This window comes from Carcharhinus amblyrhynchos, chromosome 8 (genome assembly GCF_965287045.1).
Source record: "Carcharhinus amblyrhynchos chromosome 8, sCarAmb.v2.hapA, whole genome shotgun sequence".
In the NCBI taxonomy this organism is placed as follows: domain Eukaryota; kingdom Metazoa; phylum Chordata; class Chondrichthyes; order Carcharhiniformes; family Carcharhinidae; genus Carcharhinus; species Carcharhinus amblyrhynchos.
In genome coordinates this window covers 109,929,149-109,948,765 of record NC_137331.1, presented here as the reverse complement: position 1 = coordinate 109,948,765, position 19,617 = coordinate 109,929,149, and the positions used below count along the sequence as shown (strand labels likewise).

Genomic DNA, 19,617 nt, shown 5'->3' with positions numbered 1-19,617 from the left:
TAGTATCTATACTGTTGCCTGCTAGTAATGGACCTCCCTTGCGTTAAGTTGATCTTTCTCTACACCCGAGCTATGACTGTAACACTACGGGCAGGATTTTACAGTCTCGCACGAGACTGGCAATTCCTGCCTGAGGTCAATGGAGATTTCCGTTATCGGACCCTCGCCCGCTCCGATTCTTTAGCAGATGAGGAGGTAGAGTTGCAGTGTATGTCCTGCACTCTCTCCTTTCCTTCTCGATGAACAGTATGCTTTGCTTGTATAGCGCGCCACTGTGTCATCCTAATTCATACTGCATGAGAAAAGCATGTAGATTGGTTGGCAAGTCAATTCTGATTGGTTGAGGCATTGTCATGGAGAATGCGCCAGGGAAATATTAAATCGGGGGAACCAAAAGATTTAAATGTGAAGATTTGTAGGATTTAGATGACAATGCTAAGGAAGATTAGTGAGTCAGATGTTGCCCAGTTTGGGATAGAGGGATGTCGGGTCCATTCATTCCTCAGAATAGACGAAGACAGCACTGATACATTGAATTTTTTTTATTGAGCATAATTTAAAATTAACACATTATTGAAAGCAAAAAAAAGGATTACTGGGAGAGAGAGAGAAAAGGGAGAGACACTGACTTGTCTGCCAGTCCTTTCGAAAATAGACTTGACCCAAAAAACTAAAAACATAGGACTGAATACAGAATTATACGTTTTTTCTTATCTCATATTGAAGTTGTTTGGTCCAGGCCGTCTCTAACTCTCATAAACAATTTGCTGCTGTGGTCATGAAAAGCTTTGTTTTGACCTCTCAGAAAGTCTGGCCATGATTCTCCCATCACGACCCACAACTTTTCTGGTGGGTGGAGATATGCTTTGGCAGCCTTGTACCGAGAGCACATGCGCATCTCCCACAGCCAGCAAACAGTTGCTGGTCAGACCACGTTGGAAACCAATGAGAACCATAGAACCCTACAGTGCAGAAAGAGGCCCTTCTGCCCATCGAGTCTGAACCGAACACAATCCCGCCCAGGCCCTATCCCTACACATAAAACCCACGAATCCACACATCCCTGGACACCAAGGGGCAATTTCTTAGCACGGCTAATCAACCTAACACACACATCTTTGGACTGTGGGAGGAAACCGGAGCACCTAGAGGAAACCCACACAGACACGAGGAGAATGTGCAAACTCCACACAGGCAGTGACCCGAGCTGGGAATCGAACCCAGGACCCTGGAGCTATGAAGCAGCAGTGCTAACCACTGTGCTACCGTGCCACCCTTGAAGGCAGGGAAGTAACTTGGATCTCTTTTAATATGTTTTAAATAGGTTCAGCAGTTCATTATTGGTAACTTTCAGTTCCTGACTGAATCTCCCGCCCTGCCAGGGATACTTCATTCCAGCAGGGTTTCATGCTCCATATGTTTGGAGAACTAGCAGGAGACCCCACCAGAATGAAGGGGGAGCAATTGGAACCCCCCATCAGCGGGTCGGACGGCGAGGGGGGTTTGGTGTCCCCTAGGCATGTGCATCTTGGCAGTGCCAGCCTGTGCCCCTGGCACTGCCCAAGGGACTAAGTGCCTATGCCCAGGGGTCATCTTGGCACTGCCCACTGGGCATCAGGCAGTGTCAAGGAGGTTGGGGTCTATTGTGGGCTGGGCTAGGGACAATCACTGGGGGTGGGGGAGTCCTGCAGCCACTCATCCCGTCTGGGATGGAGGGAGAGCAGTGATTGGGGAGAGCTGGGGAGGGGTGGATGTGGTCTGCTGGGGTGGGCCTGCCTCCCGGGGGGGGGGAAGGCTTTGACCCCGTGGTGGGTCAGTGGGGGAGATAGTCTGCCCGGGTGAGGGGTAGGCTGTGCGTTGGAGCGTCTGGGGTGTGGGGGGGTGTTAGGGTTAGCCCGGGAATTGCTGTGGGGGCAACACTGCGGAGCTCTGGGGGTGACTGGTGGGGCAACACTGCGGGGGTCCCAGTGACTGAGCTGGCCAGCAAACGGGGAGTCTGACGGATCGGAGCCACTGTGCATGCACAGAATTCCGGCGTCAATAGGCCCTGCCCCCCTGGGTTTTTAATAAGATTCACAACTGGGACCTTTGCATTGCACAGAGTGCGGAGATTCAGGTGAGAAGCTGAACTGATTAAACAGTTGGGATTTAGAACAACTCTCCCACCAATTTTGGGAGAATCGCAGCCAGTGTTTCTAATTGTAATTTCAAAGAATGCAGTCAATTTTTAAGTTAAACCCAGCATGCCTGCTGAGTTTAAAACGTGGTCAAGTTAGCTTTAAAAGCTTAGCATTTAAAGGTAATAACATAGGCAAAATATCTTAAAATGAAGCCTTTGCATTAATTAAGCAAACCACACTTAGGGTCCACAGCAAGGGACCAGAGATTTTGGATGAGTGGCTGTTTGGGAAATGTGGAGGCTGGGAAAGAAAGAATCAGCTTGCAACTTACAAAGGCATGGATGATGGTTCCAGCAGTCAATGGGTTAACTTGGGGCTGGAGATAGTGTGCTCGGGGAGGTGAACAGTCCCTGAGAGGGGAGAGGATGCAGGGTCAGTCAATAGGGAGATATCACTAGGTGCAGGAGAGGATATAGGAGTTGGGTAATGGTGTGCTCGGGGAGGTGAACAGACCCTGAGAGGGGAGAGGATGCAGGGTCGGTCGATAGGGAGATATCACTAGGTGCAGGAGAGGATATAGGAGTTGGATAATGGCGTGCAGGGGGAGGTGAACAGACCCTGAGAGGAGAGAGGATACATGGTCAGGAGCTCAACTTGATTATATGCTGAGCGTGTGAATTGTCTTGTTCAACCTAAGACACTGGTTGTGAGTGTTTGGAATAGATGGTGTGGGTCTACAGCTTGTAGCCGGGGGGCAGTGTCAAAGACAATGGGTAGGGACCCCCGGATGCAGCCCCCACCATGTTTTCCGGTGGTAGAGGCAGTTCGCCATCAGCTGCTGGTGGGATCCTCCAGTGCTGCCGACCCACCGACAGCAATGTGGTTAACTCTCAACTGTCCTCCGGCAGCCAAGGATGGGCAATAAATTTGACTTGATTTATTATTGTCACATGCGTTGGGATACAGTGAAAAGTATTGTTTCTTGCGCGCTATACAGACAAAGCATACCGTTCATAGAGAAGGAAAGGAGAGAGTGCAGAATGTAGTGTTAGTCATAGCTAGGGTGTAGGGAAAGCTCAACTTAGTGCAAGGTAGCTCTATTCAAAAGTCTGATGGCAGCAGGGAAGAAGCTGTTCTTGAGTTGGTTGGTATGAAACCTCAGACTTCTGTATCTTTTTCCCAAAGGAAGAAGGTGGAAGAGAAAATGACCAGGGTGCGTAGGGTCCTTAATTATGCTGGCTGCTTTTCCAAGGCAGCGGGAAGTGTAGACGGAGTCAATGGATGTGAGGCTGGTTTGCGTGATGGATTGGGCTGCATTCACGACCTTTTGCAGTAAATGCTGGCCAGCCAGCGATACCCACGGCCCATAAATGAATTTTTAAAAATGCTTCCGGAGTTTTGGTGTCTCACCCATCCTGCTGTCTGGAATCCTTGGCAGAGGAGCTCCTTTGGCAGGACCAGCAGACCCTGCTAGTGGGAAGGGCTGGAAAATCCAGCTCGATGGAATGAGTTTTCCCAAAAATAGATAAATACTAGAAACTGAGGAACATACAGGATAACAGAGAGGGAGGGGTAATGAGACATGTTTGAAACTGACCTCTTCAATGTTGACTCTGTTAGCAGAATGGATGGCGAGTGCAGTAATATTTCATGGACATTATTCACTGGGCTTTCAGTGTGTGCTGTTTAATGTACATATGTTCATTAGTATTTCCTGCAAATCAGCTTAGTTAGGATCAAAGGAAGTAGTTACAGCAACATAGCAAAGAAAAGTAGAATCATACAATCCTTATTGTGCAGAAGGAGGCCATTTGGCCCATCGAGTCTGCACCGACCAGAATCCCACCCAGCCCCTATTCCCGTCGCCCCACCTATTTACCCTAGCTAGTCTCCCCAACACTAAGGGAGAATTTAGCATGGCCAATCAACCTAACCTGTACATTTTTGGACTGTGAAAGGAAACCGGAGCACCTAGAGGAAACCCATGCAGACACGGAGAGAATGTACAGACTCCACACAGACAGTTATTCAAGCTGGGAATTGAACCTGGGTCTCTGGTGCTGTGAGGCAGCAGCGCTAACCACTGTGCCACTGCTCCAAAATACTTTATTTTGTATTGATTCATTTAGGTTTCGTGGAAATCACTTTTAAAAAAAAATTAACCTGGATTCAATGGATGAAAGCAAATTACTGCGAACGCTGGAATCTGAAACCAAAAGAGAAAATGCTGGAAAATCTCGGCGGGTCTGGCAGCATCTGTAAGGAGAGAAAAGCGCTGACATTTCGAGTCCAGATGACCCTTTATCAAAACTGACGGGAAAAAATAGCAAATCAGAGGCTGAGAATTCTGCAGTCAGTAATTCATCCCCAAATCTTTTCTGCTTTGACAAAGAATCATCTGGATTCGTAACGTCAGCTCTTTTCTCTCCTCACAGATGCTGCCAGACCTGCTGAGGTTTTCCAGCATTTTCTCTTCTGGTTAACCTGGATTCAGTGATGTCCAAGATAGATTGTGTGAAAAAAATGTGCTTTAAAATCAGTTCAAATGAGAAGTAGTTTGAATGATCTTTCCTGGGGAAGGTGCTAGCTTGCTTGATGCTTGCGATCCTCAGCCCGCTGACCCATTTGTACATTTTTAGTGAACTGTTCAGTTTGCTTTGGCCTCTGCACTGATGCTTAACTAACGCTTTTTACTGTGCCTAACAGCATGGGTATTTTGGCTTGAGCACTGGACTGGGCTGCCTTCCCTGCAACTGCAGCCAATTGGGCTCAACCTCTGAGGACTGTGGCGATGACGGGCAGTGTCACTGCGTGCCGGGGGTGAGTGGACAAAAGTGCGACCGGTGCGCGCAGGGTTTCCATGGATTCCGGGACGGCGGCTGCACACGTAAGTTGTTTTTTTCTGGAAGCGCACCTCGAAGGCGATAACTTTGTCAGCGCCATTTTCAGTAGCAGTTGTTTGCCGAATCTCACTTGTAAATGAAAAGCTATCCGGTCTGCTGAGATTGTATCGATTTTAACTGTACAGACTATACACCACCAAACACACCCTCCATTGTTATCGACATGTATGGTGAGGTATTCTCCCTGCCTGCCACACAGGGCCACCTTCTGACCGAAAGAGAAAATGGTAAGAAGTCTCACAGCACCAGGTTAAAGTCCAATAGATTTATTTGGAATTTTTTTAAAACTTTATTCCAATCCAATCAAGTCAAATTAAAGCCAATTCAGAGTCCCAACAAGTTGGGACATTCCTGATCCAAGCTGACAAGACAGAGCTCTCACCACCTGTCTTGGGCTTGATCTACACGATCCAAGCTGATTGGAGTAGGTGTAGCTCCTCCTCCAAGGCTTGATCTTATTTGCATCTTAGCCAAAAGGTCGAGATGCTGCTTGAAGAAATGAAGCTGAAGTGTAACCTAATGACTTCAACCCAGTGCAGCATGTCGATACTACACTTGATCTTAGCCAAAAGGAGGAGAGAAACACCGGGCACCCTCCACCAGGCCCGAATCCCACGGCTGTCACTCTGATACAAGACAGAGAATTACTCGTAACCCCCACTGTACTGTCTGGGTTTGCAAAACCTTACCAGCTGTCCTGGCTTGAGACAATTTAACCTGTGATTATCCCTCTCCCCACGGACACTGGTTGTACCTGTAAAGACATCATTACCTGTAAAGACTCGCATTCCAACCATTCTTCGCATTCCAATCTGGAATTCTCTTGCAATTTTGTCTTTGCCTATATATGCCGTGTTTGTGAACCCGCTTCTCCACTCCCCCGATGAAGGAACAGCACTCCGAAACTCGTACTATCAAATAAACCTATTGGACTTTAACCTGGTGTTGTGAGCCTTCTTACTATGTTTACCCCAGTCCAACGCCGGCAACTCCACTTTAAAGAGAAGCCAAGTAATTGAAAGCCAATTGATGTAATTTTCTTGGCTCTTTATATCCCTTTCCCTTCTGTTGCTGGAGCACAACTTCCTTGCAGCTGCTTTCACACTCAAATCTCACAGAAGCCTCCAATTTTATTTAATCTGTGAGTTTAATGTAAGTTACATTGTTCCACTCTATACACCCACCAGAGACGAGGCCAATCTCCTCCTCACTTAACACCTACACACAAGAGCTTTCCATCCAGAAAGGCTATAGGAGAGTGATCAGGAGCCAGCACACTAGCTCACTTCTTTCCTAGACCAGACAGTATTGAAGCTCGTGATAACGCAACATGGGCTAAGGTTTTGTGCTGGCTGTGGCTCAGTTAGTAGCACTCTCACCTCAGAAGGTTATGCGTTGAAAGAACCACTGGTGTACAGACAACAAAATCTAACACTCCAAAGTAGCACAGTGGGAGTGCATAGAATCATAGAATCATTACAATGCAAAAGGAGGCCATTCAGCCCATTGAGTCTGCGCCGGCTCTCTGACAGAGCATCTTATTCTGGCCCACCCCCCACCCTATCCCTGTAACTCCATCATTTAGCCCATTAATCCCTCTTACCTACACATCTTGGGACGCTAAGAGGCAATTTAACATGACAATTCACCTAACCTGCTCATCTTTGGAGTGTGAGAGGAAACCGGAGCACCCAGAGGAAACCCACGCAGACATGGGGGGAATGTGCAAACTCCACACAGACAGTGACCCACGCCGGGAATCGAATCTTTGCAGCAGTGCTAACCACTGTGTCTGCATCGCATTCTTGGATGAGACGTCAAAATAACTGCTCTCTTGGGTGAACATTAGAGAACATCTGACACTATTTTGAAGCAGGACCCAGCAGCTATTCCAGTCCCCTGGCCAATATTTGTTCGACATCACAGAAGTGTAGGGTCATTATCAAATAACTGTTTGTGGGGGGTTATTGTGCACTAGCCGGTTGCTGCTCTTCCTACATTACTGCAGTGATAACACCTCAGTACTACTTCATTGGCTGTAAACTGCTTTGAGAGATCTGGTGGTGAGGGAGGTGATGGCCTAGTGATATTATCACTAGACTGTTAATCCAGAAACTCAGCCAATGTTCTGGGGACCTGGGTTCAAATCCTGCCACTGGCAGGTGCTGGAATTTGAAATCAGTATTTTAAAAAATCTGGAATTAAGAATCTGCTGATGACCATGAAACCATTGTCGATTGTGGGAAAAACCCATCTGGTTCACTAATGCCTTTTAGGGAAGGAAATAAAAGAACAAAGAAAATTACAGCTCAGGTACAGGCCCTTCAGCACTCCAAGCCGTGCTGCCCGTCTGAACTAAAACCCCCTACCCTTACGGAGACGATATCCCTCCATTCCCATCCTATTCACGTATTTGTCAAGATGCCACTTAAAGTCACTATCATATCGGCTTCCACTACCTCCCCTGGCAGCAAGTTCCAGGCACCCATCACCCTCTGTGTAAAAAACTTGTCTCGTACAGCTCCTTTAAACCTTGCCCCTCGCACCTTAAACCTATGCCCCCTAGTAACCTATGCCCCCTCTTCCACCCTGGGAACAAGCTCCTGACTATCCACTCTGTCCATGCCCCTCATAACCTTGTAGACCTCTATCAGGTCTCCCCTCAACTTCTGTTGTTCCAATGAGAACAAGCCAATTTTCTCCAACCTTTCCTCATAGCTAATGCCCTCCATACCAGGCAACGTTCCGGTAAATCTTTTCTGTCCCCTGTCCAAAGGCTCCATATCCTTCTGGTAGTTGGCAACCAGAAATATTCCCAGTGCGGCCTAACTAAGGTTCTATAAAATCTTTACCTGGTCTGGCCTACATGTGATTCAAGAGCCACAGCCATGTACCCCCTGAATAAGAGCAACTAAGGATGATTAATTAATGTTAGCCAGCCAGTGACAAGTATGTCCCACAAATGAAGAAGAATAAAAATTCTGGATGGTCCATTACAACATCAATCGATGTCTGTTCCCCATTGTACCATCGCATTCGCCTGGTTGATTTTTTTCCTCAGAGAGAGGCCTGAAACTAGCTGCGGAATATTATTGTACAAATGCTTGGCATGTTCTTATCAAACCGCTCCATATTAGCAGAGTCATTAACTCATTTAAATTAAGCCGGTTAATACCTTCTCAAATAAAGACACTCATGCCATGTTGCAATACCAGACAGAAAAATTTGATATGCACACATTAAACTTTCACGTAATAATATTGCGCAGCGTAATTTATGGGCTAATGGTGCTGAATATTGTTACTTCAGGGAATATTATTCCCCAGATAATCAGTGGCCCACACAGAATTTAGCATTGAACGTTGAAGCGTAACATGTCTAATGAATATTTTTGACAAATGCAGAGTAGACTAACCCTCTCCCACTAAATCTCCTTGTGTTTTTGCTGCAGCTTGTGACTGTGCCCACACTCGCAACAATTGTGCAAAGGACTCTGGCCAGTGTATCTGCCCACCGCACACTGAGGGGGCTAAATGTGAACGCTGCGAGGCCAACTACTGGGGTCACGACCCTGAAAGTGGATGCCAGGTATACTAAACAGCAGTGTGGCATTGCAGTGTTTGTGATTCTCTTTGCAGAAGCAGTGCCTTTATAACCCTTTTGATCTTTAATAATAGCCATCTGTAGAATTTATCAATGGCTTTTTAAAAGTTTTTAAGTTCATTTATTAGTGTCACAGGTAGGCTTACATTAACACTGCAACGAAGTTATGAGTTACATTTTGAGGTACGGGCTGGAACTCTACCATCCTGCCCGCTGTGGGAAGGGGAACGCGTAAGGGACGGACCATTGATCTCGGGCGGGATTTTACTGTTCTGGGATGAGCGAGGCAGGAAAATCCCATCCATACTGTTATTCTTTAGAAAAAGTCAGCTCAAGTATAAAGTGGCATTGAATAATAGAAAATACATCCCATTGTCATAATTAAATTTGGATTAAAGGTCAGCCAGCAAAAAAACAAGCATTTTTTAGGAAGGAATTGGCAGAATTCCTTGTCAATGTGTGGAATCCAGAACTGCTCACAGAACACCAATTTTTGTTTTCTTCCATTTTTGCGCAGCCTTGTAACTGCAGTGGAGTCGGATCGGTTGGTCTTCAGTGCGACGTGATGAGTGGTCACTGCCTTTGCAAAGAGGAGTTCAGTGGAGAACATTGCAACAAGTGTGCCATTGGCTACAGGGACTACCCACAATGCTTTGCCTGCAAGTGCGACCCCAGCGGTACCAGACCTGACAAATGTGACCTGACCCAAGGAGTCTGCAGCTGTGAGGAGAGCACAGGGCTTTGCCCCTGTAAGGTACAATGTCATTGATATACTGTGCCCTTGAATGACATTCACTAACTTTGAGTCTGTCAAACATCCTTCGGCAGTACTAATTTTCTCACTTTCTTTTGGTTCTTCAGCATCAGATGTTTCTATGGAGAAGCAGAAAGTAACTTGCCTGTTTTCCCATTTGACTCTCCCTTCCCCCTTCACGAAGGTTGCAGAATGAGTTGACCTCTGATTTTTCTGCCTTTCCCTGTGGGGTGGAGAGACAGCACAACCATAAGACACAAAAGCAGAAATAGGCCATTCGACCCATCCAGGCTGCTCCACCATTCAATGCAATCATAATCTCCGACCCCACTTTCTTGCCTTATCCCCACAACCCTTGATCTTCTTACTGATTAAAAATCTGTCTATCTCAGCCTTGAACACACTCAATAAGCCCTCAGCCTCCACAGCCCTCTGCAGTAAAGAATTCCACAGATTCATTATCCTGTGAGAGAAGAAATTCCTCCTCATCTCCATTGTAAATGGGCAGTCCCTTACTCTGAGATTATGCCTTCTGGTCCTTGACTCTTCCACAGGGAAAATAACCTCTCAATATCTACCCTTTTGATTTAACTTGATCTGATTTTATTTATTATTGTCACATGGATTAACATACAGTGAAAAGTATTGTTTCTTGTGCGATATATAGACAAAGCATACTGTTCGTAGAGAAGGAAATGAGAGAGTGCAGAATGTAGTACTACAGTCATAGCTAGGGTGTTGAGGAAGATCAACTTAATGCAAGCTAAGTCCATTCAAACGCCTGACAGCAAGCAGCAGGGAAGAAGCTGTTCTTGAATCAGTTGGACCATGACCTCAGAGTTTTGTATGTTTTTCCCAAAAGAAGAAGATGAAAGAGAGAATGTTCAGGATACATGGTTTCCTTAATTATGCTGGCTGCTTTGCCGAGGCAGTGGTAAGTGTAGATAGATGGAATCAATGGATGGGAGGCTGGTTTTTGTGATGGATTGGGCTACATTCATGACCTTTTGTAGTTCCTGGCGATCTTGGGCAGAGCAAGAGCCATACCAAGCTGTGATATATGTAGGATTCTCAAAGGGCTTGAATCCTCTATGTCTCAATATGGTCACCTCTCTCTCTTCTAAACTCCAATGAATACAGGCCCGACCTACTCAATTTCTCCTCATAAAAAAATCCCTTCATACCTGGGATCAACCAAGTGAACCTTCTCTGGACTGACTCCAATGCTAGTATATCTTTCCTTAGATCATGGACCAAAACTATTCACAGTTTTCCAGATGTGGTCTAACTAGTGCCTTGTATAATTTTAGCAAGACTTCCTTATTTTTATACTCCATTCCCTTTGAAATAAAGGCCAACATTTCATTTGCTTTCCTCATTACTGGCTGAACTTGCTTGCTAGTTCTTTGTGATTTAAGCCCAAGGATCCCCACTTTCCTCTGTGTAGCAGCTTTCTGCAATCTTTTGCAAGGTAATGACACTGCTAATGTGATCCAAATGCTTACATTTTTCATTTGACAATCCGTGCCTCTTTCATGGGGACCTTACAGAATCATAGAGTCCCTACAGTGCAGAAGGAGATCACTTGGCCCATCTGACTTTTGGAGAGTCAGTGCAGACTCCCCCACTCATCCCCATAGCCCCACGTATTTACAATGGCTAATCCACCTAACCTACACATCTTGGGACACTAAGGGGCAATTTATCATGGCCAACCACCCTAACCCGCACAGCTTTGGACTGTGGGAGGAAACCGGAGCACCCAGAGGAAACCCACATAGACACGAGGAGAACGTGCAAACTCCACAGTCACGCCACAATGCCAGAATTGAACCCAGGTTGCTGTGAAGCAACGGTTCTAACCACTGTGCCATCGTGTTGTCCCTTACTGAATATCAAACCACATTGCATTATCTTAAAACTCATTTCACCCAGAACCTCAAGATGAATCTATTTAGCAGCACAGAACTAGGCCATTCTGCACTGTGTGTGGCACAGAAGCCAACTCCCACTCCTCTTTAGCAAACCCTGTGTAGCTTACTGTGCGAGTTGTGATCTCTTATTACACTCTGCAAGCTTTTAAAATCCAGCCTTTTCATTGGCTTTGGAGGTCAAGAAGGCGTACGGTGTCTTGGCGTTTATTGGTAGGGGGATTGAATTTAGGAGTCGCAGTGTAATGTTGCAACTGTACACTACTCTAGTGCGGCCGCACTTGGAGTACTGTGTGCAGTTCTGGTCCCCGCATTACAAGAAGGATGTGGAGGCGTTGGAGAGGGTGCAGAGGAGGTTTACTAGGATGTTGCCTGGTATGGAGGGGAGGTCCTATGAGGAGAGACTGAGGGATCTAGGGTTGTTTTCGTTGGAAAGAAGGCGGCTAAGAGGGGATCTTATTGAAACATATAAGATGATTAGAGGTTTAGATAGGGTGGATAGTGATAGCCTTTTTCCTCGGATGGAGAAAGCTAGCACGAGGGGGCATGGCTTTAAATTAAGGGGGGGTAGCTACAGGACGGATGTCAGGGGTAGGTTCTTTACCCAGCGGGTGGTGAGGGATTGGAATGCCCTGCCTGCTGCTGTTGTAAATGCGTCTAGTTTGGGGGCGTTTAAGAGATCTCTGGATAGGTTTATGGACGAAAAGGGATTGGTATAGGCTAGTGGGTCATTGTTTTTGTAACTGGTCGGCGCAACATCGTGGGCCGAAGGGCCTGTTCTGCGCTGTAATGTTCTATGTTCTATGTTCTATGTTCTATGTCAATCCTCAATGTTAACCGTACTCTACATTTGTTCATTTATGTAGCAATTGAGTGGAATCCAACAGAATGATGAACTCAGCTCAAGATGTGTTTTTTTCAGAACAAAACTCCCTTCAATTGTAATGTACGGTGTATTTCTGAATCTTGATGCAAGCATTGAACCCATTCCCCTTCTTTACAGGACAGTGTTTCTGGTCTCCATTGCGATGAATGCAAACCTGGATCATTTGCTCTCAGTCTTCAGAACCCAGCTGGTTGCAGCCATTGCTACTGTTCCAGAGTGTCCAATTCCTGCTCCGAGCTCCAAGGATTGGTCAGGATTCCTGTAAGAATAACTTCATAACCTACAACTAAAGACAGACTGGTGTAAAATATCTGCCAAGAACTAGGGCATTCTTCTGTTTTATTTCTGTAAAAAAAATGAAATGAAATGTGGGGAATTCTCCCACTGGTAGGTGGAGTGGGAGGGTGGGGAGGTGTGGGGGCGGGAGGGTGTGGGAGTTGGGTGGTGTAGGGGTGGGAGGGTGGTGGGGTGTGGGGGTGGGAGTTTTGGGGGTAAGGTGGTGTGGGAGTATGGGGGTGGGCATGTGGGGGGTGTGGGAGTGTGGGGGTGCAGAGGAGAATTCGGTCCAAATTCCAGTATTATGCCTTCGTGAATTCCCAATGGTGCCTTCCATGGCGGATCAGGAAACCTACTGATGGCTGGCGATAAACTAATTTGCTTCCCGCTAATGGGATACAGTTGTAAAGCTTGACCAAAATTCCACCCCCACCCCCCACGTCCGAGTCTCCAGGAAGCCATTGGAAAATCTCACCGACGCAAAACAGGTCTGCGACAACATGGCGTGTAAATATAACACGGAATGTAATTCGCAGCCCTGGCCACCACAACACTGAGTTGAAACAACATCTACAAGTGGGTCTTCCAGCTTCAGTCTCACTGAGTGGGGTCCATCTTCCAACCGTAGAATGTTTCTGGAGATTCATCTTCATTTTGAGCAGCTCTGTCCCCCTCTTTCTTCAACAGCGGGTCAGTGATGTTGGGAGCCCTTTCGATATGGCACCTGGATAGGATGGCAGACCATCAGGCCCGCCCTGCCAGGGAATACAGCGCACATCACCCAGTTATGTAATCAGTGAGGTCTGGGCCGGAGCATGTGTGTATTTTCCAGCCAGCCTCCATAGTGGGAAACACTCTTTTGTTTCCATTCCCGCCACAGCAATTGGCCCCTAGATGGGAGAATTCCACCCAGTGACTCTGTGAAAGTAAGGGGAGTTTCTAAACATTGACTAGGATGCAGTTCATCAACTGGCAACAACACAGTGGTGAGGGCTTGGTCTTGTGTGAATAAAATACTACACTCAGTAATGAACTTTAACCAACAAATTGTTGTAAAAATCCATTTAGTTTACTGATGTCTTCTTCAAAGGAGGAAATTTGCTGACCTTAACTGGTCTTGAGACTTCGGACCCACAGCAATATGGTTGATCTTTAACTACCCTCAGGAATGGCTTAGCCAGCCACTCTGTTGTATGAAACTACTCTGGAAAAATAAGCATTGTGGGTGAATGCCTACCCCACATGGACTGCAGCACTTCAAGAAGGCAGTTCACCACCACCTTCTCAAGGAATGGACAATAACTGCTGGCCTAGTCAGTGATGCTCACATCCCAGGAACAAATTGAACTGGATTTTCCATCCACACTCGCCCCAAGGCTAGAAATTCCCTTCCGAGGTCAACGGCTTCTGCATGGTCCGCCCCTGCCCTGTGGCGGACGTGAGGGGACAATTCCTGCCATTGAGCTCAGCGGCATGTAGATGTGATGTAATAAGTTTTTTTAACAATTCTTCTAGCATTGTGGGCATTGCCGGCCATGCCAGCATTTATTGCCCATCCCTAATTGCCCTTCAGAAGATGACCTTCTTGAGTCACTGCAGCCCACATGGTGTAGGTACACCCACAGTGCTGTTAGGGTGGGAGTTCCAGGATCTTGACCCAGCGACAGTGAAGGAATGGGGATATATCTCCAAGTAGGAAGATAGGTAGGAATAACAGATGTGTCGAGTATAGGGCTAACGGGAGGACTTTGAATAGCGTGGAGGAGCAGAGGGATCTAGGTGTATGTGTACATAGATCCCTGAAAGTTGGGAATCAAGTAGATAAGGTTGTTAAGAAGGCATACGGTGTCTTGGCGTTTATTGGTAGGGGGATTGAATTTAGGAGTCGCAGCGTCATGTTGCAACTGTACACAACTCTGGTGCGGCCGCACTTGGAGTACTGTGTGCAGTTCTGGTCCCCACATTACAGGAAGGATGTGGAGGCTTTGGAGAGGGTGCAGAGGAGGTTTACCAGGATGTTGCCTGGTATGGAGGGGAGGTCCTATGAGGAGAGACTGAGGGATTTGGGGTTGTTTTCGCTGGAAAGAAGGCGGCTAAGAGGGGATCTTATTGAAACATATAAGATGATTAGAGGTTTAGATAGGGTGGATAGTGATAGCCTTTTTCCTCGGATGGAGAAAGCTAGCACGAGGGGGCATGGCTTTAAATTAAGAGGGGGTAGTTATAGGACGGATGTCAGGGGTAGGTTCTTTACCCAGAGGGTGGTGAGGGATTGGAATGCCCTGCCTGCTGCAGTTGTAAATGCGCCTAGTTTGGGGGCGTTTAAGAGATCCGTGGATAGGTTTATGGACGAAAAGGGATTGGTTTAGGTTAGTGGGTCATTGTTTTTTAACTGGTCGGTGCAACATCGTGGGCCGAAGGGCCTGTTCTGCGCTGTAGTGTTCTATGTTCTATGTTCTAAGTCGGGCTGGTGAGTGTCTTGGAGGGAAATGTCCTGGAGGTTGTGCAAATGTTCCCATATATTTGCTACCCTTGTCCATTTAGATGGTAGTGTCCAAAAGTTTAAAAGGCCTGAAGTGAAACCAACAAACTTGGTAGATCAGTATTGACTTGTGAAATGTATATGCCATTATTTTTTAATTCTACATGTTATTAAAACAATTGTTTGTATGTTTAGCAAGAAATTATTTCCTCTTTCTAAAGGTTGGTTAATTCTCATCACTAATATAGTTAATCTGAATAAGAGGTCAAAAAATAGATAGTTAGCTGTGACATTCTGAATAAAATGACTTTACAGTAGGGAGTGAAGTATCATTTTAGATTGCTGTGGGTAAGACTGGTTCTTCACTTATTGTCACTGCAGATATGGCAATGTTACTTGAAAATACACCGGGAAATAACAGGACCTGCAATCTGAGAAAGAATAATAATGAATAATATTAGCTATGCCCAACATTGGATAATATTATATCTGTGTTGATTTTAGCTGACCCTAACTCCCGACCAGCGGATAATACGGGTTGTCAACCAAGGCAATTTGACCGGCACAACAGAGGGTGTCTTTTTCCAGCCCCCAGAGACCTTGCTAGATGCTGCACTAGTACAGAGGCACCTCCAGACAGAACCATATTACTGGTCACTACCTGCCCAGTTCACAGGAGATAAGGTAAGAAAAGCAATTAAATATCAAGGTGAGCAATGCCTGGCATTATTATTTCCTGAAGGAAGTCCAGGGTCCAGGATTACGGCGGTGGAAAGGATGGGGAGGGATAGGAAAGTGCAATTGTAATCACAAGGGGAGGCAATCCAGAGAGCCAGAGCAAAATCTGGGGACCTGGGTTCAAATCCCACCACAGCAGATGACCACACATTCTCCTCATGTCAGTGTGGGTTTCCTCTAGATGCTCCAGTTTCCTCCTACAGTCCGGAAGACTGCTGGCTAGGTGCATTGGTATTGCTTGATAGAGCAGACGCAGCACGGTTTCGTTAAAGGGAAGTCATGTCTGACAAATTTACTGGAGTTCTATGAGGATGTGTCTAGGGCGGTGGATAGAGGAGAGCCGGTGGATGTGGTCTTTCTGGATTTTCAGAAGGCGTTTGACAAGGTACCTCACAAGAGGTTATTGCAGAAGGTCAGGGGGCATGGAGTTGGGGGTAGGGTGTTAGCGTGGATAGAGGATTGGTTGTCAAATAGGAGGCAGAGAGTGGGGGTCAATGGGTGCTATTCGGATTGGCGGATGGTGACTAGTGGAGTGCCCCAGGGGTCGGTGCTGGGGCCTCAGCTTTTTACCATTTATATAGATGATCTGGAGGAGGGAACCGAGTGTATGGTGTCGAAATTTGCTGATGACACCAAGATTGGTGGAACGGCAAATTGTGCGGAGGGTGTGGAGAGTCTGCAGAAGGATCTAGATAGGCTGGGTGAATGGGCCAGGAAATGGCAAATGGAATTTACTGTTGGCAAGTGTGAGGTGGTCCACTTTGGTAGGAATAATGGTAGGAAGGATTATTACTTACGTGGCGAAAAACTGCAGCAGGCGACGGTGCAGAGGGACCTCGGGGTCCTTGTGCATGAGTCGCAAAAACCCAGCTTGCAGGTGCAGCAGGTGGTCAGGAAGGCGAATGGGATGCTGGCCTTCATAGCGAGGGGGATTGAATATAAAAGTAGGGAGGTCTTGCTGCGGCTGTATAGGGCATTGGTGAGGCCGCAGCTGGAGTACTGTGTGCAGTTTTGGGCGCCGTACTTGCGCAAGGATATTTTGGCCTTGGAGGGAGTGCAGAGGAGGTTTACTAGGCTGATGCCGGAGTTGAGGGGGTTGAGCTATGAGGAGAGGCTGAATAAATTAGGCTTGTACTCGTTAGAGTTTAGAAGAATGAGGGGAGATCTCATTGAGACGTATAAGATGATGAATGGGATGGATAGGATAGAGGTGGAGAGACTCTTCCTGCTCAGAAAGGATAGTAGGACTAGGGGGCACAGCCTCAAGATAAAAGGGGGGTGGTTTAGAACAGAGTTGAGGAGGAACTTCTTCACTCAAAGGGTGGTGAATCTCTGGAATTCTCTGCCCGTTGAAGTGGTGGAGGCTGCCTCGCTAAATATTTTTAAGACGCCGGTTGATAAGAGAGGGGATTAAGGGTTATGGGGAGAGGGCGGGAATGTGGAACTGAGCCACGACAGATCAGCCATGATCTTATTGAATGGCGGGGCAGGCTCGAAGGGCTAGTTGGCCTACTCCTGCTCCTATTTCTTATGTTCTTATGAAAACTGCTGTCCTTAAGTGGTCTAGCCTAAGTATGACTCTAGATGCACAGTAATGTGGTTGGCTCTCAAATGCCCTCAGAACTGATGGGCACTTAGGGATGGAAATAAATGTGGGCCCAGCGACACCCATATCCAATCAATGAATTAAAAAAATAGATCTTATCAAACAGTGGAGCAAGCTCAGGGGGCTGAATGCTCTACTTACCCTCCTATGATACCTTCCTAAACTTATTGCAACCAGAAGACCCAGAAGTCAGTGAAACAACTAGCAAATAACAAAAATTCATTTATAGAGAGCACTTACTCCCTTTTAATAAGAGTTTTTTTTTCTGGGAGCAATGCTCTGAAGTTAACAAAGTGGTTTCCGTGCTCCTGGAGCGAGAGAGAGCCATCTCACCAAGTTTCATCCTTTGTCCGAGAGCCATACCTTTGTCAGTGAGAGATAGATATTGCTGCCACTAAGCCTGTGATACAGGCTAATAGAGCACATTGTACGTAAAGTTTATTAAGTTTATTTATTAGTCATAAGTAGGCTTACGTTAACACTACAATGAAGTTACTGTGAAAATCCCCTCATCACCACACCCCAGTGCCTATTCAAATACACAGACGGAGAATTTAATATGACCAATTCACCTGACCAGTACATCTTTTGGACTGTGGGAGGAAACCGGAGCACCCAGAGGAAATCCATGCAGAGATGGGGAGAACGTGCAGACTCTGCACAGACAGTGACCCAAGCTGGGAATCGAACCTGAGTTCCTATCACCATGTCCTTTACAGATCTGGGTCCCTATCACTGTGTCCTTTACAGACCTGTTCCCAGATATTCCCTGCAGCAGGGGACATCTGGGGCCAGGTCTGTAAAGTTCAAGACATCTTGTATGCCAGGATGGAGAAAATGTTAATTCCTGAGTCAGCGACACAGTTTCTCCAGGGGCAGCACTGCTGAGGAGGTTTTCTTCATGGGCACTTACCGTTCATTCAGATTGATGTCAATTATAAAGTGCTTGCAGTTTTATAAGTCATTTTATTAAAATAAATTCTGCCCTAAGCACAGCTGTACCATTAAATGAGAGCTATAAAAGTTACTCAATAAAACAACCTAACCGTGCTTCAATAATTATACAGCAGCATTGTTTCTGAACATTCACACTGTTGTTTTGGAAAGTAGTGCTAAGTGCTGGAAGGATTTGCAGGGTGTTAAAACACTTGGGACAGGTTGTTCCTTCCCTGGCCATGACTACCTTTATACCAGCTGAAAGTTCAGCCCAGTGAGTGGGCCTTAGAGGGAAGAACTGGGGCCAGCACCAAGACAGTAAACTCTTTAAGAAGTACTTAGCTGAACGTCGAGCTGTGAGGTGGACAGTTACCCCTGTCTGATTCATTGCGTTGCCAAAGACCCACATATGTACCCTCCCAATCAACAGTCTCCCCCGCAATCATTCACCATCTTCCCTATCATATACCCCCCTCATGAACTCCCAGCTCCTTCCCAATCACCTCTACTTATCCTTTCTTCTGGTCACTCTTCCCTATGGACCATGAGCAAAATTCCACTGCTATCAGATCTAAGAACTGTTTATTGTTGTGTTTATATTTGGGAGTTCCACATTTCCACTACCCTTTACCGAAACATGGAAACATAGAAGATATGAGCAGGAGGAGGCCATTTGGCCCTTCGAGCCTGCTGTGCCATTCATCACAACCATGGCTGATCATCCAACTCAATAGCCTAATCCTGCTTTCTCCCCCTAACCTTTGATCCCATTCGCCCCAAGTGCTATATCCAGCCACCTCTTGAATATATTCAATGTTTTGGCATCAACTACTTTCTGTGGTAATGAATTCCACAGGCTCACCACTCTTTGGGTGAAGAAATGTGTCCTCATCTCTGTCCTAAATGGTCTACCCCGAATCCTCAGACTGTAACCCTTGGTTCTGGACTCCCCCACCATCAGGAACATCCGCTCTGCCTTAACCCTGTCTAGTTCTGTTAGAATTTTATAAGTCTCTATGAGATCCCGCTCATTTGTCTGAACTCCAGCAAAAATAATCCTAACCTCGTCAATCTCTCCTCATACATCAGTCCCACCATCCCCGGAATCAGCCTGGTAAACTTTCACTGCACTCCCTCGAGAGCAAGAACATCCTTCCTCAGAAAAGGAGACCAAAACTGCATACAATATTCTAAGTGTGGCCTCACCAAGGCCCTGTATAATTGCAACAACACAACGCTGCTTCTATACTCAAAACTTCTCGCAATAAAGGCCAAATACCATTTGCCTTCTTTACTGCCTGCTGCACCTGTATGCTTACCTTCAGTGACTAATGCACAAGGTCACCCAGGTCCCACTGCACACTCCCCTCTCCCAATTTACA

The 19,617-nt window shown here is 46.4% G+C and overlaps 1 protein-coding gene across 1 annotated transcript in view; it reads left to right on the top strand.

Annotated features, from left to right (window-relative positions):
* lama1 (laminin, alpha 1) overlaps positions 1–19,617 on the top strand; it is a 314,737-nt gene that overhangs the window by 163,733 nt on the left and 131,387 nt on the right. The window contains exons 21-25 of the mRNA XM_080194636.1: positions 4,827–5,007; positions 8,475–8,611; positions 9,144–9,380; positions 12,315–12,458; positions 15,460–15,639. Of these exons, the coding sequence (XP_080050762.1) occupies positions 4,827–5,007; positions 8,475–8,611; positions 9,144–9,380; positions 12,315–12,458; positions 15,460–15,639 (879 nt within the window). The remainder of the gene's footprint in view (positions 1–4,826; positions 5,008–8,474; positions 8,612–9,143; positions 9,381–12,314; positions 12,459–15,459; positions 15,640–19,617) is intronic.